Below are 22231 nucleotides of genomic sequence, written 5' to 3'. Positions count from 1 at the left end.
GTACACCGCTCGCTCAGCCACACTATATAGCATTCTGTTTACTGCCACTCTGTGTACCTCGCTCAGCCACACTATATAGCATTCTGTTTACTGCCACTCTGTGTCTGCTGGGAATAGTAGTACACCGCTCGCTCAGCCACACTATATAGCATTGTGTTTACTGCCACTCTGTGTACCTCGCTCAGCCACACTATCAGTGGCGTAGCTAAGGAGCTGTGGGCCCCAATGCAAGTTTTACAATGGGGCCCCCCAAGCACTCTCTATATAACAATTGATACGGCACATCAAAACCTGCCAATGGCAACTACAGTGTCATAGGTGCAAGAAGGGGATGGGGAACAGCTTGTTAATGACTACCACTAGTCAAAGTATCTATAGAAGTGATTATTATGAGCACAGGACCAATACAGAGCTAAAACTGTAGTTGAGGGAGGGCCCTTCGGGGCCCCTCTGGCCCAAGGGCCCCGATGCGGTTGCAACCTCTGCAACCCCTATTGCTACGCCCCTGCACACTATATAGCATTGTGTTTACTGCCACTCTGTGTCTGCTGGGAACAGTAGTACACTGCCGCTCACTCAGTCACCCCATTACTATATAGCATTGCTGGGATCTGTAGTACTCTGCTCACCCACCCATACCATTGTACTGCCAGTCACTGTGTATATTGCTGGGATCTGTAGTACTTCACTCACCGTCAACCACTATATAGCATTGCGTACTCTGCCAGTCACTGTGTATATTGCTGGGATCAGTAATACTCCACTCAACGTCAACCACTATATGAGCTCACCATGAGTTCCTCAGAGACCTCCGCTGTGAGCAGCACTCCCAACAACAGCAACAGCCAACGCCCCACGCAAGCTATAACATCCACCCCAGCAGCCAGTGGTCAGCAGCAGCCCTCCCCGGAGGAGAACGTTGTGTCCATCGGTCCGGCGCCAGAGCGATTATTGAGGGCTGCCATTGAGGAGATGATGGGGCCTGATGTGGAGGAGGAGGTCGGGCTCAGGCCAGCATCCCAAGTTAATGTTGAGGACGATGAGGGGTCTGTGTCTGGGGATGTTGGGGTGGCAGAGGTGGTGGGTGGGTCAGAATCAGGAGAAGAGTTGTATGATGAGGATGATGATCGGGACCATCTGTATGTGCCTCAGAGTCCGACCCCGGAAAACATGTTGTATCGTGTGTTTAGGTACTAAAATCTGCGTTCCCACTTCCCAGTACTGCCCGGGTCCACGGATCCATATAATTTTTTGTGCAGCACTATCAAACTGTGGTACTATGAGTGAGTTGCCATGGTCCTTCTGTGCTGTCACACTCACCGTCTGTCTGCAGATGGATTGTTCAACACAGCTACGCCATCTGACATGTAGTCCTTGACCATCTTCTCCAGGCGATTAGTGTTGGAGGACGTGGAACTGCCCGATTGCTGTTCTGTGGGCTGCTGCATGGGTGTCAGAAAATGTTCCCACTCCAAGGACACTGCCAATACCATTCCCTTTTGGGCACTAGCAGCAGCTTGTGTTCTTTGCTGCCCTCCTGGTCCTCCTGGGTTTGCTGAAGTCAGTCTGTCGGCGTACAACTGGCTAGAGAAAGAGGAGGATGTCAATCTCCTCTCTAAAGTCTCCATCCTCAAGGGCCTGCTGGAATTGTTCCATTTTTGACCTGTCTGACACTTTCTTCAATCAGTTTTTTAACATTGTGTTTGTATAAACTGGGTATAAACCCAGTAATTGATGTTGTCCAGAATAATGAATAATAATGAATAGTGAATAATGCGCGGGCCGCGTTCAATGCAGTCTAGCATGAATTGAGCCATGTGTGCCAGAGAATCCTGCCAGACTCCTCTGTCTTCATGTTCTTGTGAGCGTTGTGATTGTTGTGATGCACCATATTCGTCACCAGCATCACTTTCTTCCTCTTCTGCTGTCCATTCCCGCTAAATTGTGGAAGTCCAACGTGCACCGCTCTGTCCCTCGGCAGTGGGGGCATCCAATTCCTGCTCCAACTCCAGCTGTTCCTCGTCCTGTTCTTTGTCATAGCTGGGACCAGCGTTTCCTGAGGCAGGTTGCCTGATGTTGGTATCATCACGCTGATCGTTTTCATCTTCAGATTCCCCCACTTGCATCATGCCAGCGGTTTCCATCTTCAACATTGATTTCTTCAGTAAACACCGCAGTGGTATTGTAATGCTGACTGTAGAGTTGTCACTGCTCAGTCACAAGCAACGTGGATTGCTCAAAATTTTGGAGGACTTGGCAGAGATCCAACACGGTGGCCCAATCAGATCCACAGACGCTTGGTAGCTAGCTGCTGGAATGCGCCTCGGCACTGCGCAAAAGCGTGCTAGCATGTGCAGCGTAGAATTCCAGCGCGTAGGGAGGGACATCACCCAGCGAGCGATGGTGCGCTAGATTGAAGCGCTCCTGCATCTCTTGGTGAGTCCTTCAGAAGCGGTACTGGACTTTTAAAAATGTTTGGTTTTTTTTCCTTCAACAGAAGATCTGCCACGTTGGAGTGAGGACTGAGGAGGACGCCGCCGACCCCGACACCAAGCTGAACCCCGGCGAACTCCAAGCAGAGGATCTTCAGGAACCCTCAAGGCTTTGAGCAAGCTGAGGAGGATCAGCAGTCCCGACGAGACCTCTCCTCATATGTGACTGTGTGCAGTGGAGTAGAGCTCCCCAGAACAACCTCTCACTTGTCACTTTGTCACTGGTCACTTTGTCACTTTTCACTTTGTCACTTGTCACTTGGTCACTTGTCACTTGGTCACTTGTCCAGATGATCTCGGTACACCTCCTGCGATTCAAATTCCTGCACATGTTGCTCTGGGATTTGGGTGTGATGAATGATGAATCTAACTGGCCACCGGAGGCAATTAAGGCCTTCAAAACATTGAAAGCAGCTTTCTGTTCCGCCCCCATTTTGCGTCATGTTGAGTTGTTGACGTCATGTTCATCCTCGGCCTCGCCTTGCATTTCAGTGCGAGGTGCATTTTCCACAGAAAAAGGTTGTGAATCCGGGCACAACATTTGTGGCTGTTCCATTGACCTTTCACAGGTAGAAGATTGTGGGGGTGTTAAATTCCTCCGAATAGCCCATTGTGTCCTGAAAACTACTCATTGCATTGCTTTGCGCACGCATTTTTTTGTCCTCATGCAAGGCCTGAGTTGCGCCTGAAAGCGTGGCCTTCTCCTCCTGCGCCTCCTCCTGTTCCATCACATCTGCTGCTGCTGGGTTAGCGTTGCCGCCCGGTCCCTGTTTATTGAACCTCTTATCTTTATTACATTTATGACTGCATGGCGGTACAAAGCATGCTATCCGCACGCTTCTTGTCCTCATGCAAGGCCTGAGTTGCGCCTGAAAGCGTGGCCTTCTCCTCCTGCGCCTCCTCCTGTTCCATCACGTGTGCTGCTGCTGGGTTAGCGTTGCCGGTCCCTGTTTATTGAACCTCTCATCTTTATTACATTTATGACTGCATGGCGGGAAAAAGCATTGCTATATCCGCACGCTATTTGTCCTCATGCAAGGCCTGGGATGTTGTGTCTCAAAAAGCGTGGCCTTCTCCTCCTGGGCCTCCTCCTGTTCCATCACGTGTTCTGCTGCTTGTGCTGGGTTAGCGTTACCGGTTCCTTTTCCTGGAACCTCTTCTCTGTATTACATTTATGACTGCATGGCGACAAAAAGCATGTTACCTGTGCAAAGAAACATGACATTTTCCACATTTAAAAGACAGTTTTTCCTTTGAAACTTTACAATCAATTTTCTCAAAAACTATAAGCTCTTTTTCAAATATTTTTTTCCTCTTGTACCCACTCCCAAGGTGCACATACCCTGCAAATTTGGGGTATGTAGCATGTAAGGAAGCTTTACAAAGCACGAAAGTTCGGGTCCCCATTGACTTCCATTATGTTCGGAGTTCGGCGCGAACACCCGAACATCGCGGCGATGTTCGGCGAACGTTCGCGAACCCGAACATCTAGGTGTTCGCCCAACACTACTTACCACCCTTCATGTAGTATGAGAGCCATACCTACACAGTCTTTTCTATGGAGCTGAACTCCCCATCAGAAAAAAATCTTTGCAAGATGCTGCACACACAGATGCTGTACAGACACAAAAGATCAGAATCTGCAAAAGATCAGTTCCTGCCAAAGATCCGTTCCTGCAAATTGCATTCATAGCCTATGAGATCTGTAGATCCTCATACACACCTTGTTTAACTGACATTCATCTGCAGATCTGAAAATCCATCCTGGTGGATCTGATCTGCAGATGAAGGTCTGTTATTAAACAAGGTGTGTATGATGATCTGCAGATCTCATAGACTATGAATGCAATTTGCAGGAACGGATCTTTGGCAGGAACAGATCTTTTGCAGATATTGATCTTTTGAATGTCTACAGCATCTGTGTGTGCAGCATCTTGCAAACGTTTGTCTGATGGGGAGTTCAGCTCCATAGAATAGACTGTGTAGGTATGACTCTCATACTACATGGAATGGGGTAAAATTGGTCTGTGATCTTTCATTTTCCAAAGACTATGGTCTGATGTGTGTATGAGCCTTAACCCCTCTCTGGTGAATTGAGGCCAATCTGTGGACTTTGATTGATTTTGTATTTGGTCTATTGAATCATTTTATGTGTTGCCAATAGTTGATTAAAATTCATACAAAGTATGTAATTTTGTAACACATAAAATGAGTAACTGCAAATTATTTGACAGTTAAATATAAACAATACTATTCCCAAAAAAATGTCAGGTACTTCAAGATATTTAAGGAAAAATAATATATATCTGTAATAGATTTTTAAGTATTGTAATAATAGAGCTTAACCGAGTTCTCGGCTTGGATGCTTCTATCTCATCAAAAGAATTGTCAAGCTTTTACATATTAAACACATTATTTAAGAACTCGCTATTAAGTATTCTGAGGCATTTAAGTACTCCATGATATCTTATAAGCTTTATAGCTAATGCCAAAAAAGGATTAGTTTAATTTAATAAAATCACTAATTTGGAAGCACTCGCAGTCTGTGACTCACTGGTGACATAAATAAATATTCACTGGAACTTGGAGATAAAATAATACCATCCCAAGAGTTAGCTTTAGAACACCAGTGGGAATTTTGTCTCTTGATTTATTTCAAACCCTTTGTAGGTTTTTACTGTGACTAGCTTCAGTACACTTTACTGAGCAATTATAAGTGAGCAATTTATCAGGGCTTGGGAGCTTCATTTTCTTTGGATCAGCAGAATATATATTCTTAAGATGTGTTTTTAAGAACTATCGTCCTCGGGTCAAGCAGTGCTGCTCTAGAAGTTAATAATTGACAAATGACGATTGGATGCCAGAGTAACGATCACAAATAATGTGAATGAGAAACAGCAGTTACTATGTAGGTTAGTGTTTGTTGACGATAGCTTGTGCTTATGATTTCATGCAGTTAGAAAACTGTTATTATTTTTTTCTTTATTAATATACAATTAGGAAAGTGCATAGTGTTTTAAAACAGGGAATACGTTACACATTCATTTAGTGTGGAAACAGTACTGGGCACAGTAGGAGATATTTATGAACATTTCAAAATAATAAGGAATAAGGAAACCACAGATGTAACTTTAAAATGTTCATTGATATTTAAAATACGGTTGGGTCAATTCAGACTCCATCCATGATCTAACCATGTAGGGTCTTCTCTTGCTAAATTGTTCCATAAACACAATCATGTTAGGACTAGTCCTGAAATTGCCTGTCTCACCTGCTTGTGGCATCTTATCTGGTGGCTTCTTTGGACTGCATAACTTCAGCTATCACGTATGGCTTTCCACAGTCTGAGCACTCTCTTGCAGTACCTGATTTCACCATTTGGTGGCATGTGACTGTACTTTGCCCTCTGACATCCATCTGCAACTATGCAGTCAGCTGTGGACATGGTATTTGAGGACTGCCAGAGATTTAGTTGCATTTAGGCCTTTACTGCTGCTTGCTGCCTGAACTCTTGACTCATGATTTATTGTTTCAGGCTATTGACCCTCTCCAACTTGGTTTTGTATATTTTTGTGTATAAATACTGTTGATTACTGGTAGTTAGTTACTGAGTATTGTTCACTCTGCTTGCCCGGCTTTTTTTTCTACTCTCCTTAAAACCCATTGTCTGAAATTGTCCCGCTCCTGTCCCCAGACCAATATCGGCCTACATGGTTGGTAAATTAAAAAAAAAGTAAAATAAACAGCCACATCATGGAAACTATATTTTAAGCAAGAAAATACTATTTTCACCTACTTTTTAGTACTTTTCCATTGTAAAGTGCTGAAAAATTATTCTAAACAGGACATTAAACATTATCTACTGGGAGTAAACCTAAGAGAAAAAGTACATTGACTCAAAGTATTGTGATGTGATACTTTGGAAATTTTAATGCTTCTAAATGACATTTTTCCTATTGTACAGTGAATTTTTTGTTTTGCCTGTTTAAAAAAATGTAAAAATGTAAAAAAAAAAAAAAAAACACTAACAGCAATCTATGTTGAAATGAAGTAAAACAATACAGAGATGTTTATCATCACTTTTATAAATAGGTCCCTCAGCCTTGGCAGACTTTTTTATTTTATTTTATTTTTTTATACATTTCTATTTCACTATAACATTAGAAAGATACATGGAGAATGTGTACTTTTTATATTAGCTCCATAATTGTACCAGGACATATTATAAATAATAGCAGGATAAGCTCATCTGGATCTGTAATGCACTAGGCTTATGTTTGCATATGCTATGGTGTTACAGCACAGCTGAGAAACTGAAAATGATTTCATCTCCAAGTGTAGAATAAGTAATGCAGAAAGAGACTGGCACCAGACACTCATTTTTCTTGCCAGAATGCCACATGTGTCTACGTCATCAAAATATGTACCCTGGGAACATGAGATTAGATCACTCCATCACCGTACAAAGAATAAACCCCTCTCAAGTTTATAGACAGAGTACAATGACAGGCATTAGCATGGTCATTTATCAAAAGCCCAGGAGAGCCGCCTTCCCAAAAACTGATACAAATATGGTATATATTTCTTTAGCTAAATCCTTCAGCATCTGCAGCAAATAAGCTGTCGACAGTGTTTCGCTTTCAGAGTTTTCTTTTTTGCTATGCTGAATCATTTTCTTTATTGAAAAAAAAGAAATTTACCCTGCTGGTGGCACCAAAGAGCTTGGCAGACCTAAAACTTTTTCTTAGAGTAGAGGGACTTTTTAACTTCTTTGTATTGCACAAAAATATTGCCTGGGGCAGCAATCTCTATCATTGATCCTTGTGCAGCTCAACTTGTGAGAAATGCAGCACCATTTTAAACTGTAAAGTGTACCTTAGAGGAGTGAATGCAAAAGTTGTATACATACCTGAGGCTTCCTCCAGCCCCCTTCAGCCTGATCACTCCCTCGCTGTCCTCCTTCACCTCCTGGATCCTCCGCTACGGTCCCAGTAACTTTGGCCAGACAGGGCCGTCAGTGCAGGCGCAGTGCAGCTGCACGCTCTCCTTCGCAGCAGTCCCGTGGCCAGGAGCATTCTGCGCCTACCCAGTAGTATTGCACATGCACATTAAACCACCGGCTCCCGAAGTTAAAGTGCCACTTTAAAGTGCACCTAAACTGAGAAGGATATGAAGGCTTCCTTTTAAACAATACCAGTTGCCTGGCAGTCCTGCTGATCTCTTTGGCTGCAGCAGTGGCTGAATCACACACCTGAAACAAGCATGCAGCTAATCCAGTCTGATTAGAAATTAGGACAGAAGTCACTACAAAGTATAACACCTCAGTTTCAAATAAATTCAACCACCGTGAGTGGATTCACCTAGTAACAATACTCCTCCTTGGAAGCAAAGGACAAACATTTCTCATGACGTGGTATGTTTATCGTGTGGGTGGGACTATTCTAATTTTTCAGGGAGGGGTGTGGTTGCTGGGTGAATCCACTTGTGGTGGTTGTATTTATTTGAAACTGATATATTACACAGTGTACTCTTTTTGTTTTTTTTTGTCCTAATACCTTAACATGGGGACCCAAAACATTTGTCAGTTGGTTGGAGGTTGAATGTGTTTATGAGGACAATACATTGATTGTTCCTGAACTCTAGTTTGCATATTCTCATTGCTGTATCTCGGACAAATGCTTATTGGATTCAGTACCAAGTATTTCTTAAGGTGTGCGATACTGGATATTTAATGTCGTTTTACTGCTAGCATTAATGTTATCTTCTTATTCAGTCAACTTTGGTTCTTCTTGATCTCTTTTACACTTATACATTTAATGCCACCATATATACACTGGTGCCTGTCATAGGCACAACACCCTCACTATTAGAAGAGCTTGAGAAGACCTGACTGATACTTAGATCCTGTGCCTTGATTTAAGTGGCACCAAACAATCAGCACTCAAGACAGGGCCATATTTACCATTAGGCACTGTAGGCATGTGCCTACAGGAGCATGGTGATGGAAAGGCAGCTCGCTCCCCTTCCCAAGTGCCTCCCTCCTGCCTAGCAGAGTGTAAATGAGAGGTTATTCACCCGAGTCTTGGCATTCCACTGACCAGATCTCCCTTCAGTCGGGGCACCACTAGCTACCTAATACAGAGGTTCCTCTAGTTACCTAATACTAAGAGGCACCTGCAGCTACCTATGATGTGAGTGGGACCTAAGGGAGAAGTGACAGCTGGGATGGCCAGCACACTTGCGGTGTGGTTCAGCGGGTGTTTGTTGGTTCATAGAGGACGAAGTCTAGGGTGGCAGGACATTTGTGCTTATAGGCTCCGGTGACGTATGTCAAGGTGAGTTTGCTGAGGCTTTCTCAAACTGTTACAGTAATGTCCAGCCAAAAAATGAGCCCCTGAGATATTAAACAGTGTAATCAATCTTGGATGCTAATAGCAGAGGCAGTAGTCCCCAGTTTGATTTAACTGAAAACATTTGAGATTAAGGACTTTTCCTGAAATCCAACTAGGAATGTCCATTGCTTTCATTCAGTTAAGGAATTACTAAAAAGTTTCATCTAATGGTTGTCCTGTCACCTGTGAATGGCGTGTCGGTATTTGGCCTCTGCACCACCATGCGTGAGAACCTTTAGAAACTCGTGTATGCTCATGTGAATATGTACATGTGCACACAATTGTTAAGGCACGACCCCAAATGCACAAATGCTGATGTTTGTGGGTATTTGTAGCTGTTAGTGCATTAAAGGCTTTACTTCTTAACCTTGGAGTTGGACATTCACTTTTTGAGCACTAGTTTCTGTGACTTGAATTCCTGTTCTTGAGGCACTGACCTTTCTTTCTTGACTTTGTTCTTGCCTTCTCCACTTGTTCTTTAACTGGATATTGCCTTCTTGCTGACTCCTGCATTGACTGGTGACTGCTTTCTGGCTCCCAACTCCCGTCTTGGCTGATAACCTTTCTCTGGCTTCCAATTCCTGGCTTGGCTGATGACCTTTCTCTGGCTTCCAATTCCTGGCTTGGCTGATGACTGCTACCTGGCTTCTGATCTCTGGTTTAATGAATGACTCCCTTTCAGAACATGACCTGCTACTCCCAATGTATCAAGAAAAATTGAGAAAATATTGTTCTTTTTATCAAACACACTACACAACACATTTTTCAAGCAAGGAAGATGCAAATTTGGTTGCAAAACGCATTGGCATATATTCACAAAGCAGCAGTAAAATTGCAGTGCTGCCTCATTTGCAAAACACACCTTATACTAGCAATGTGTGTTGTGCCATTTGTGAAATGAACACCAACACCAATTTTCACCACACAGAGCAGCACAGGGACTGGGTGTAAGAGTAGGTTCAAACTTGTATTAAAAACATATCCGTGGCTCTGCTTTTTGGCCCTGATTCAAAAACAGAGCCATGGATACTAATGTTAAAAAAAGCAGCCATCTTCACTTAAAAAAAAAAAAAACGGATCCGTCTGTGTTCAGGGGGATCCGTCTTGAAAACCTGAATGGACGGTCCGGATTTGCACGATTTTCATGGACCGCACATGTATACACGGAGGGGTAGTGACAGGCAATAGGAAAACGGATCTCCCTCTACACAGGCTGCTTTGGACACAGAAATGGATCTGTTTTCTGTGTCAGCTTGTGGGTGGGGAGGGGGCCGCCATGCTGGAGGAGGTAGGATCCAGGACGGGGGTGGCAGGGGTCAGCAGGGAGGGGGGTCTCCCCCCTCACCTGGGTCCCCCGTCCCTGACCCCCCCCCCCCCCCTCCAGCTATTTGTGCAAAATTTGTTGAAGAATGTTAAGGCAGCAATCGAGGAAACCTACCTTCTCTTCTTCCTCTGCTCGCAGCGTCACTTCCTGCAATGCCGCCCTCCAAAGTATAGAGGGCGACATTGCAGGAAGTCAAGCAGCGAGCGGTGGAAAGCAAGGAGAGAAAGTAAGCGTCCCTGCTCTAAATTTGATAACCTAGCAGAGTGCTCAACAGATCAAGATATCACTAAAACTTTAGCTAGAAAAATACATATAGGATACACATCATCATTTAATGTCCCTCTATCAACTGTATGGGGTTTTGACCCAAAAAAAGTCCACCAATGATTCCAGCAGATTTCCTCCACTCAGTGTTATCTTCAACACATAATCTTCATAAACTTGCATGAGGTTAAAATATATAGTAACACCATACGCTCACCGGACAAAGGGGCCAACCCTTTCAGATCAGCAAACAACGTTTTTGGCCTTTCCAGTATTTGTCCTGCATGCATTCCAACAGGCTCCTCAGATATCCATGCATATGAAAAGGGAAGACAAACGGACAGCAATAGTGTGATACCGCCTTATCATATAACTTCTATTGCCACCAGTGCTCCCAGTCAGCAACCTCATCACCTAGCGTGCCTCCACCACTTCTACACACAGGACTCTCACCAGATGCGGGCGCCAACCGTAACAGACCAGCAGTATAGCGTATTTGTATGTCAACACTCCAAACTTCCGCCAAGTTATACACCTAAGGCTCAAACAAGGTTGTTCATAGCGTAATTCTGTTTTATTAATATCACATAAAAAAGTAGTGCACTAACGATTTGCCGTATAAAATGCGCATATAAAACAAAGTCTCAGGATCCTCCAGCGTCTCACCGGCTCCTTAGGCTCTGCCCAACTAGTTTTGTCCCCGCTCACTACCTTAACCTTTTCGGGACCAGCCACCTACCCCCCCCCCTTAAGGACCAGGCATTTTGCGCGGGAAGGGGGTGCACGTGTTTGGGGGGGTCAGGCGGCCGGATTTAGTCTGTGGCTGCCTGAATTTGTGTCCCCCCATGGTGGCCTGGGCCCCCCCCTTCTGCCAGCAGCCTTCACTTACTTTCCAGGCTCCAGCGATGAGCCGCACGGGACCCTCTTCTCCGGCCGGCATCTCCGTTCTGTCTGACAATCAGTTCCGGGTCGCGGCTTGATGACGTCATCAAGCCGGGACCCGGCGCTGACGTCAGACGGAGAGGAGATGCCGGCCAGAGCAGAGAGCGGAGGGGGGCGCCGATCGTCACTGGAACGGCAGGGAGGTGAGTGGATCCTCTTCTTTCCCCCCCTGCCGCCGCAGCTGTCAAACTGATCACTATGATCCGACGGCGATCGTAGTGATCATGTGATCAGCAGCCATACGCGATGGCTGCTGATCACTCGGGGGAGATGTCGGCTGTCATATGACAGCTTAATCTCCCCCTCCGGGTGCGCACGATCGCGTCGGGAGCGGAAACTGTGGGCCGGCGTAGATCCTACGCCGCATCAGGCTAGAACAGCCACAAGTGCGGCGTAGGATCTCATAGAGGCGGTCCCGAAAAGGTTAAAAAGGAACTTCAGCCTAAACAAACATACTAGTGACATTAGTTATGTTAATTAAAACAGATAGGTAATTTAATCTCTTACCCACCCTGTTTTGAAAGAACAGGCAAAGGTTTGTGATTTCATGAGGGCAGCCATCTTTTTGGTTGAAAGGAGGTGACCCAGAGCATGAGACACCGTTTCAACTGTCCTGTGTCCTGATCACCCTTCCCAGCTGCTAGGCAACAAGAACAACAACATCAGAAATCCCATCATGCTTTGCATCAGGGGAAAAATGCTCGCGCAGTTTTCTTTGATGGGGTCGGAGCTTAGCTCCTAAGCAGCTAAAAATTAGGCTTGGGTATGAAAAAAAAGTTCTGATGCTCTGAAACTGTTAAAGAAACACAAAGCCTTTCCAGTGCTGCTGAGTAAATTTTTAGTCTGGAGGTTTACTTTAACATTTTAACAACTTTTGCGCTAATAGCTGGAGGGGTGGGGTTGGGGGACCCAGATGAGGAGGGGATACCGCTGTCATCGTGGCTGCTTCCCCCTCCAGTTCAGCGCCCCCCCCCCCCAGGCATACGTTTCCACGGACTGAAAACGTATGCCTCAATTATACAAAACATAATAAAAGCGGAGGAATTTTTTTCTTTAACAAACCGGATCCGTTTCAAACTGATCCAATCTGTGCAAGTGTGGACCTACCCTTATATCTAACTTCTCTAGCACTGTGGTTCTACTACATACATAAGAGCTACACACTCAGTGCTGCTATCCTCTGGCCTCCAATCACATGACTTGCATCAGTCATGTGATTGGGAGCCGGCGATTGGCAGCAGAAAGTGCGTGGTTGTGATGCATGGAGGAGACTCATAGCCCTGGAACAGGTAAATAATAAACCTTCTTTCTGCACTACTCTTTGTGGCAGGTGGGGAGAGGGAGGAGGACAGGACCCCCAAAGCCTCCCCTTTTGGTGATTGCGGAGGTCATGGGGGCTATTGTTATGCCCCTAGTGGCACTCTTTTATGGGGGGATCAGGGCTGTATTTACCATAAGGCACTGTAGGCACGTGCCTACAGGCTCCTGATAATGGAAAGGCAGCTCACTCCCCTCCCCAAGTGCCTCCCTCCTTCCTTACCTATGAAGAGCCCTGAGAGGAGTGTAAATGAGAGGTTACTCACCGACTCTCAGCATTCCACTGACAAGATCTCCCTTCAGTCAGGGGCACCTCTAGCTACTTAATACCTCAAGCTACCTAATGCTAAGAGACACCTGTAGCATGGCTGGATAGTGTACTGGCTAACACACAGGAAACACAGGCGACCAGGGTTCGAATCTCAGCTCTTCCTGTTCAGTAAGCCAGCACCTATGCAGTAAGGATCCTTGGGCATGACTCCCTAACACTGCTACTGCCTATAGGGCTCCCTAAAAGCTGCATCCCTGGTGCTTTGAGTCCACCAGGAGAAAACTGCAATATAAATGTTCTGTGTCTTGTCTTGTTTGTAGCCACCTATGACAGGCAAGGTAAGTAATGGAGAAGTGACTGCTGGGCCAGCCAGCACACTTGTGGTGCGGTTCAGCTGGGGTTTGTAGGTTCATGGAGGGTAAAGTCTAGCCTAGGATGCCAGGACATCTGTGACTATAAGCTCCTGTGATGTAAATCTGGGCCTGAGGGGATTTTTCTTCCCATTGGTTTTAATCTATCCTATATTCAGCAGAAAGCGAAGTGCATTTTGAAAAAAACAAAAAAAAAAACCCTTTCAGTTTTCCGAATATGATGCCATAACAAAATCTTCTGATTTCACTCATCTCTACCAAGCATCTGACGTAACTTTCATGTTTTATGGATGGACAAACTGACTATGCCTGGAGTGTAGCTTCAAGGTAGTCTGCTGAAATTATTTACCACTCTTGTATTTTTATGAAGTATTTTATCATGCACTGGTGCAAGCAAAGCTAACTAATGCAATGCTAATGTAAACAGAACATGATATCTCTGCTAAGAAATAATAAATAAATATTGTGGTTCTTTCTGTCTCTGGGACACATGAGACACAGTACTATGTATCAAGAGGTGGCAGATTCTCGCCAGACACAAGTGTGGGATGTTACAGATTACAGAATACATCTACAAGGGGATATATAAATCTGAGGATAGCATACTTTATCATTGTAGCCTTTGTTAATCATTATTATTTTACGTATCCTTATTTATTTGTTTTGAATGCAGACTTTACTTGTTGTTTGTCTTTGTTTTTTTACTTCTCATTAGTGTAATGGGCCTAAATTAGATTTTTCTTTTTCAGTTGCTGGCTGTCCCTGCAGAAAGGAGCAATATGGGCATTTGTGGCACCGGCACTATTTGTCATTATTGTAAGTATATGAAAATGTTGTTTCATGTTCAAATTTTGACCTGGAAACGTAGCAATAGGGATGGTCGGAAATGCCCATTTTCGATTCCACAGAAGTTCCAATTACCACCAATTTCTGTTTTTCTGATTTCCGTTTTTCCGTATTTCTGATTTTCTGATTTTTGAGGAGTATTTTATTAGTCATTTTTTTTCATCAGAGAATGCAAAAAATAAAAAATAAAAACTGGAAAAATGGAAATCGGAAAAAATGGAAAATCAGTCTTGAGATTGGTCTAAAATTACTGAGGTATTCTGATTTTTGCAGAAAAATTCTGCATTGTCTGATTAGTTAAATGCTTTCAAGTTCTGTAATGGGGCCAAAATTAACAAGTTGTTGTAAATCAGATTTCTGCTGAATTGTGTTTCCCAATTTCCAAATTCCGATCGGAAATGTAGATTTCATGCTAACAATGTGGCTAAAAAATCCATTCTCCCTCTTCTTTTTATATTTAAGTGTTTGTCACAGGCTTTTTTTTTTACCCTATTTCCATGGTCAAAAATAGCAGACAGATAAGGACTGCTGTAATTAGTAGTAGCAATGAGCAAACAAAAGCTGTCTCCAGCAGGGGTTGGGGAGATAGGACACTGCACTTCAAACAGTTTAAAGTTTAGAGAAGTCACACTTGATTGCATTCACACCTTCCCCTGGAAAAATAAGGGGGTAGGGGGGAGTGACAGCTCTTACAGCTAGTAAAAACCAGTAAAAACTGAAGAAAAAAACTGCTTGGATCCGCCCTTTCTCTGACCTCACGTCCTCTGCATACGAGGGTACGCGTCACGCGTACCCTCGTATGCGTCATCACGCAGAGGACGTGAGGTCAGAGAAAGGGCGAAAGTACCACAAGGGTACTACCGCTGAACCGCCCGCTGCCCGGCCTCCCTCAATGCGTACTACTCCTCCTCCTCCTCCTCAGTCACTTTATAGTGCCAGCCAGCCACTGCAGCAGCCAGCCACCACCACCGGTACTATTTTACTTACGTCAAACTTTTGTATGGGGAAGCGGGCAGAGGGGGGAGCGCTAGCGGAGGGGGAATTTCCGCCCCCCCCCGCGATCGGGGCATGCTCCCCCCTTATGCCTGCGACCCCATAGGGGGGCCGTATTCGACCGAACAGGGCCCTGTTCGGCCGAACAGGGGCCCTGTTCGGCCGGGCATTCAGCAGTTCGGGCGAACTCGAACAGTTTGGCCGAACACCACCAGGTGTTTGGCCGAACTCGAACATCACCCGAACAGGGTGATGTTCTGCAGAACCCGAACAGTGGCGAACACTGTTCGCCCAACACTAGTGAGGTAGCTCAATGACAGAACAACAGTGACTGTCCAGCTGATCAAATTTGGTCTGTCCACAATGAAGCAACGACCTTATTATCTTGGGTGTGCTCCCCCGAGACACTCATGTCGGCGGTCATTGCTTCATTGTGATATGCAAGCCCCTTAACCAAGGTAACGATCATGAAGGGGAATTGACACATGTACATTCCTTTTGTTTTGTTGTTGCAGCCGCAGTTCAGCCAGAAAAATTAGGCAGGCATGTACACGCACCAGAAAAATTATTATATTAGCGGCCACTTGCAGTCCTGGACCCTGTTGGTGGTGGCGGAGAAGGCAGTCAAGCAGCCTTCAGGCAGAGATGTGTGTGGGGACAGACTTAGTCTTGGGGCAGGCAGTCACATGGCGTGTAGGCAGAGATGCTGTGTGTGGGGACTGACTTAGTCTTCGGGCAGGCCTGACCGTGCTTTGCAGACCAGGCATCCGTGGTCAGATGGACCCTTGACCTAACGATGTGTGCCAGAGATGACACCACTTTTAACATCACGGTACAGTTTGGGTATCGCATTTTTTGAGAAATAATTGCGGCCTGGTATCTTCCACTGCGATGTGTGGCTTTGCTTTTGTGTGCTGCTTTTCCTCAGGTGGTCATCCCATTGCAGTATGTGCTTTGTCATCATGTGCCTTCGTAAGGAAGTTGTCCCTACGTGGGTCTTGGTCTTTCTACAGCTCAATTTTTGGGGGCAGAGAGTACAGATGGCATTGCTCTCATCTGAGGCAAACACACAAATAAATTTCCACACCGCTGAGCCCTGGGGTGATGGCACTTTGGTGGTGGCGGCCGACTGAGTGTTAAGTGGGGTGCCAGAATCAGAGCAGGAGGAGAAAGATATGTCACGCTTCCGTGCGGAAGCTGAGGAAGATGAGGTGTTCTGTGTTAAATAGTCAACTACGTCCTGACAATCTTGGGGGTTGATGGCACGCGCCTTCTGAACACTGTATTTTGGTCCAGGAACACACAAAATCATGACAGCATGACCTTGAGCAGACCTGCCGGGTTTCCTGCCTCTGCCTTTTGTTTTGCCCATATTGGGGCATGAAGTGAAAGGTATGCACTGACTTGACAAATACAATGTGCAGTCACACAGGTGCAGTGAACAGGTATGCAGTGACTGGCATCAATACAATGTGCAGCTGTCACACACACAGGTAACGTGAACAGGTGCAGTGGCTGGTGGTATAAAACACTGCGTGTGCTCACGTAGGTAGGTAGGTGCACTGAACAGGTGGTTATGCAGTGATTGGTATTACAAATGTGCAGCTGTCACACACACAGGTACCATGAACAGGTGCATCGACTGACTAGTATATAACACTGCGTGCGCTCACATAGGTAAGTAGGAGCACTAAACAGGTAGGTATGCAGTGAATGGTATTACAAATGTGCAGCTGTCACACACGCAAGTACAGTGAACGGGTGCAGCGACTGACTGGTATATAACAATGCGTGCGCTCACGTATGTGGGTGCACTACTGAACAGGTATGCAGGGATTGGTATTACAAATGTGCAGCTGTCACACACACAGGTAGTCACTGAATGTGCTGGGCCTGGCATTGGCACAGTAGGAATTACCAAGAGGCCAAGGTCCAGCAGCTGCGACTGACTGACAGGGCTGTATATGCAACACAAGTGTCTGTGGGACACGCACAAAAAAAAAAAAAATAGATCTCAAGAACAACATTAGCTCTCAAAAGAGCTGTTGAGGATGAGGAGTGCTTTTTAGCAATAAGTATCAGCAAGGAGCAACCTAACAAGCCTAACACAAGAGCCTAACTAAGCTTTCCCTATGTCAGCAGGTTCTTGCCATTCTCTAATTACTGCAGCCACACAAGTGAGTGAAAAGGCTGATGCTGTCTGCCTTTTATAAGGGGGGGGGGGGGGGCTCCAGGAGGGAGTGTAGCCTGATTGGCTACCTTGTGTCTGCTAACTGTGATGTAGAGGGTCAAAGTTGACCCTAATGATGTAATATTGGGGGCGAGTCAAATTCGCATATAGTTTGAGGTTCACCATGAACGCGAACCACCGAAGTTCGCACAAATACGTTTGCGGTCTAAGCATTTGGGCCATCTCTAATTATAACTGGGATCAAATATTGTTGTAAGATGCCATTTAAACTGTATCTACAGACTATGCTCCATACATTGCTGGGCCACAAACAAGCATCCGTGACACTCATACCATAGTATAAATCTTCCTAAGGGAACGGACATAGACCTGTTTAATGTAACGATCGGTGTCAGCACGCAGAGAGAATCTGATTATTGGTGATCTGCAGTATCACCAAGAATACAGATATATACCCGATTATTGATGATCTGCAGAATCACCGATAATACAGCTATATTGCTAACCTCTGGACACCTGGATAATGTGAGTGTTTGGTGTAACGGTAGTACTTTGAGTATAGCACAGGAAATTAGAGACAGTATGGGCAATACTGCTCTAGAGATAAGGAAACCTTCCAGTAGTCTGAGACTCCCCAAGGGGTGGAGTCAGGCTGGAAGAAGGAAGGTTCAGAGAGTGAGTGACAATAAAGACCAATGTCACTGAGTGATCTGGAGACTATCTCTTAATAGTAGAGATAGCTCTCGTGGTTGGGCAAGCCAGGTCGGCAACACACGGTCAGATAGGGTACATAGACAGAAGGCTGATTCGGTATCCAAGGCAAGCAGGGTTTGGCAACCGAGTATCAGATGTGCGAAGTACCGAATCAGAGATCAGAGAAGTAGTCAGGAAAGCAATAAGTCATAAAAGATATCAAACAATGCCTAGTCTGGGTGTGAGGTCCTTGGTCTCTACACCCTGGAACTAGTCTGATGTATAACAAAATGGTAGCACAAGTTCCCTAGTGTGGGTGTGAGGTCCGTGGTCACTACACCCTGGAACTAGTCTGATGTATAACAGAATGGTAACACAAGTTCCCTAGTCTGGGTGTGAGGTCCGTGGTCTCTTCACCCTGGAACTAGTCTGATGTATAACAGATTGATAACACAGGTTCCCTAGTCTGGGTGTGAGGTCCGTGGTCTCTACACCCTGGAACTGGTCTAAGCATAAACAGAATACAATACTAGTAATCTGGCTCAGTGTGAATTCCCAGGTCCACCTGGTTCAAACATACTGCAGGATCTGACTAAGGTCTGAGTGCTTCCACGTAGTGTTCGCAAGGGCAGACCACTTGTGACTGGCCAGCAGCAACTATATATAGTGTAGCGCTCTCTGGCGCTACCTCTAAGTGATGGACCAGTAGAAACTTGCTCTGGCGTCAGCTGACCAGCCTGGTCAGCTGGTCCCCTCTTGGCCGTCATAAAAGTTCTGCCTCTCAGCGCGCGCGCGTATTCCTAAACCCGTGTGAACTAACAGACTCAGCCACACCAGAGGCACGCTACTGCGTGCAAACCGCCACGCTGGACGTGGAACCAGCCGCCTTACTGTCGTTACATGCGGCGGCTTTTCCGCATCCTGCCATGTCACCAGATGCACGCTTCCGCGTGCAGACCGCCGCGCTGGACGCGGAATCAGCCGCCTTGCTGTCAGTACACGTGGCGGCTTTTCCGCGTTTTCTCACATTTAAAAAAAGAAATAAAAAAGTTGTAAAAAAAAAATAAGTATACAAGAATCAATGTATTAAATTACCAAAATGGACAGACATCAGTAGTACGCAGATAATTATTATTGCTGTTAAGAATTGGGCCAAAGTTACATTTTACATAAATATGAAACAAATGATTATTTGATTCAGTTCAACAATGTTGATATTTGGTGTATATTCAGGAAGCTTAGATTTGGGCATTCCTGTAATGCAGGGTGGTCAGTAGAGATGTCGCGAACCTCCGATTTTCGGTTCGCGAACCGGGTTCGCGAACTTCCGTGGAAGGTTCGGTTCACGGAAAAGTTCGCGAACCGCAATTGACTTCAATGGGGAGGCGAACTTTGAAAAATAGAAAAAATTATGCTGGCCACAAAAGTGATGGAAAAGATCTTTCAAGGGGTCTAACACCTGGAGGGGGGCATGGCGGAGTGGGATACATGCCAAAAGTCCCGGGGAAATATCTGGATGTGACGCAAAGCAGCGTTTTAAGGGCAGAAATCACATTGAATGCTAAATTGCAGGCCTAACGTGCTTTCAAACATCTTGCATGTGTATACATCAATCAGGGAGTGTAATTAGAGTACTGCTTTACACTGACACACCAAACTCACTGTGTAACGCACCGCAAACAGCTGTTTGTGTAGTGACGGCCATGCTGGACTACTGCGCAACATGGCGAGATTGCTCTTCCTCACTCAGTGATGTCAGGTAATGTGTGACTTCCTTCTCAACTTTCCATGGCATTGTTAAAAAGCTTACGTTTTGTTTTTAAATTACATTTTCTACTTGCTGTGTACTTGTTCAGTACCGCTACAATGAGAATCCTGTGGAGGCGGGCAAGTCTGCCATTGTGACCCCGGGTAATGGCGGGGGAAGGAGGGGTTTAAATCCGGTGTGGAGCCTGAGCAACGGCTACCACTACACATCCAAGGAGGGCAGCGGGCAGGCATGCACGACCGCCCGCCCCGAGGTAGTGACCAAAAATAGCAATACAGGAGGAGGACTTTCGAGGCCCTGCTGTGTATTTGAAATTAATGTACTTTAAATCCTTTAATGAGAACCAGTTATGGCGGGCAAAGATGACACCACATTCCTTTCACGAGAATCATATGGAGGCGGGCAAGTCTGCCATTTGTGACCCCAGGTAATGGCCGGGGAATGAGGGATGGAATCCGGTGTGGAGCCTGAGAAACGGCTACCACTACACATCCAAGGAGGGCAGCAGGCAGGCATGCACGCCCGCCCCGAGGTAGTGACCAAAAATAACAATACAGGAGGCGGACTTTCGAGGCCCTGCTGTGTATTTGAAATGAATTAACTTTAAATCCTTTAACGGGAATCCGTTATGGAGGGCAAGTCTGCCATTGTCACCGCGGGGAATGAAGGTTGGATTTCGGCCCGAAGTGGGAGCCTGCTGAGACCCATGCTGTAGCTGCCCTGACCGTGCTTTGCAGACCAGGCATCTGTGGTCAGATGGACCCTTGAGCCAGCGGAAGACAAACCAAGTCGAAAGCATTTGCCAAGAATGTTTTACGGAGGGCAAATTTTTTTGCCCTTTTTTTAAATTTTTGAAAATGATAGATGGTTGTATTTTTAAATTGTTTGAAAGTTTAGATGGTTGTATTTTTAAATTGTTTGAAAGTTTAGATGGTTGTATTTTTAAATTGTTTGAAAGTTTAGATGGTTGTATTTTTAAATTGTTTAAAAGTGTATCCATTCTTCCTCCCCCCAGCCATGAACAATACCATGGGAACGTGGAGCAGCAGAAGCCCCCTGTGACGGCTGCCGCGGTTGTTCTCCGCGGCTTGTCTTTTGAGGGGTGCTGCTTTTCCTCAGGTGTTCTTGCCATAGCTGTTTGTGCCTTCTCTCCAGGTGCCTTCGTAAAGCATTTGTCCCTACGTGACAGTTGGCCTTTCCACGGCTCAATTTTTGCTGGCAGAGACAACAGATGGCTTTGCTCCGATCTGAGACACACACGTTAAAAAATTTCCAAACCGCTGAGCCCCCCTGGGCTGATGGCGCTACGGTGGCATCAGCATCTGAGGTTGAAGGGCATGTTGGCTGTCTGGCCATAGCGAGTGATACATGGCGCCGGACACTGCCCCCAGCTGTTTCTGAGGACGAGCTCCCTCTGCTTCTATCATGGAGTAGTCTCCTCCTAGTCCTCTCTGAATCCTCCTCTGAACTGTCCCCCTGGTCATCTCCTCTACCGGGAACATATGTGGTATCCGTATAATCGTCATCATAATCCTCCTGGCCAGCTGTGCTTTCCTCAGAAACCTCCTCAACTGCACCAACTTCAGGTGGTCCATCATCCACATTCACACACGTTACGTCCATACTATCGCCACCTAACTCAGACGTAGGAGGTGGTGTACCTGCGCCTTCTTCTTGTTGTTGCAGTAGTGGCTGTGAATCGGTGATTTCACCACCACCATCACCACCAAATAACTCCTGCGAAGTGTCAAATGCAGCGGATGTGGTGCTTGTTGTAGCGCTGGTGGCTGCGGGAGATGAGGTGTTCTGTGTTAAATACTCAATCACCTCCTCAAGATTTTGGGAAGTGATGGCACGTGCCTTCTTCTGAGCACTGTATTTTGGGGCAGGTCCGCATGAAATCACAGCAACACCACCTCGCACAGACCTGCCGGTGCCTGGTGGCCTTCCTCTGGGTCTGCCTCTACCTCTTCCTCTACCTGGTTTGTCCATTTTGTCCATCTCGGGGGGATGCTAGGTATATGCAGTGAGCTGGGTTTACTCAACACAACAGGTAGTTATGTGCACTGATGAGGTGGGTTAAGTAAATGCAACAGGTAGTAGGTATATGCAGTGATCTGGGTTCACTCAACACAACAGGTAGTAGGTATATGCAGTGAGCTGGGTTCACTCAACACAACAGGTAGTAGGTATATGCAGTGAGCTGGGTTCACTCAACACAACAGGTAGTAGGTATATGCAGTGAGCTGGGTTCACTCAACACAACAGGTAGTTATGTGCAGTGATGAGGTGGGTTAAGTAAACACAACAGGTAGTAGGTATATGCAGTGAGCTGGGTTCACTCAACACAACAGGTAGTAGGTATAT

At 45.8% G+C, this 22231-nt stretch overlaps 1 protein-coding gene across 1 annotated transcript in view; it reads left to right on the top strand.

The window, feature by feature from the left end:
* Positions 1 to 22231, top strand: part of LOC137532726 (adhesion G-protein coupled receptor D1-like) — a 603228-nt gene that overhangs the window by 374938 nt on the left and 206059 nt on the right. Inside the window, exon 8 of the mRNA XM_068253608.1 lies at positions 14123 to 14189. Within this exon, the coding sequence (XP_068109709.1) occupies positions 14123 to 14189 (67 nt within the window). The remainder of the gene's footprint in view (positions 1 to 14122; positions 14190 to 22231) is intronic.

Source organism: Hyperolius riggenbachi, chromosome 1, assembly GCF_040937935.1.
Source record: "Hyperolius riggenbachi isolate aHypRig1 chromosome 1, aHypRig1.pri, whole genome shotgun sequence".
NCBI lineage: Eukaryota > Metazoa > Chordata > Amphibia > Anura > Hyperoliidae > Hyperolius > Hyperolius riggenbachi.
The sequence above is the reverse complement of the archived record's forward strand: the minus strand, read 5'-3'. Positions and strand labels throughout refer to the sequence as shown.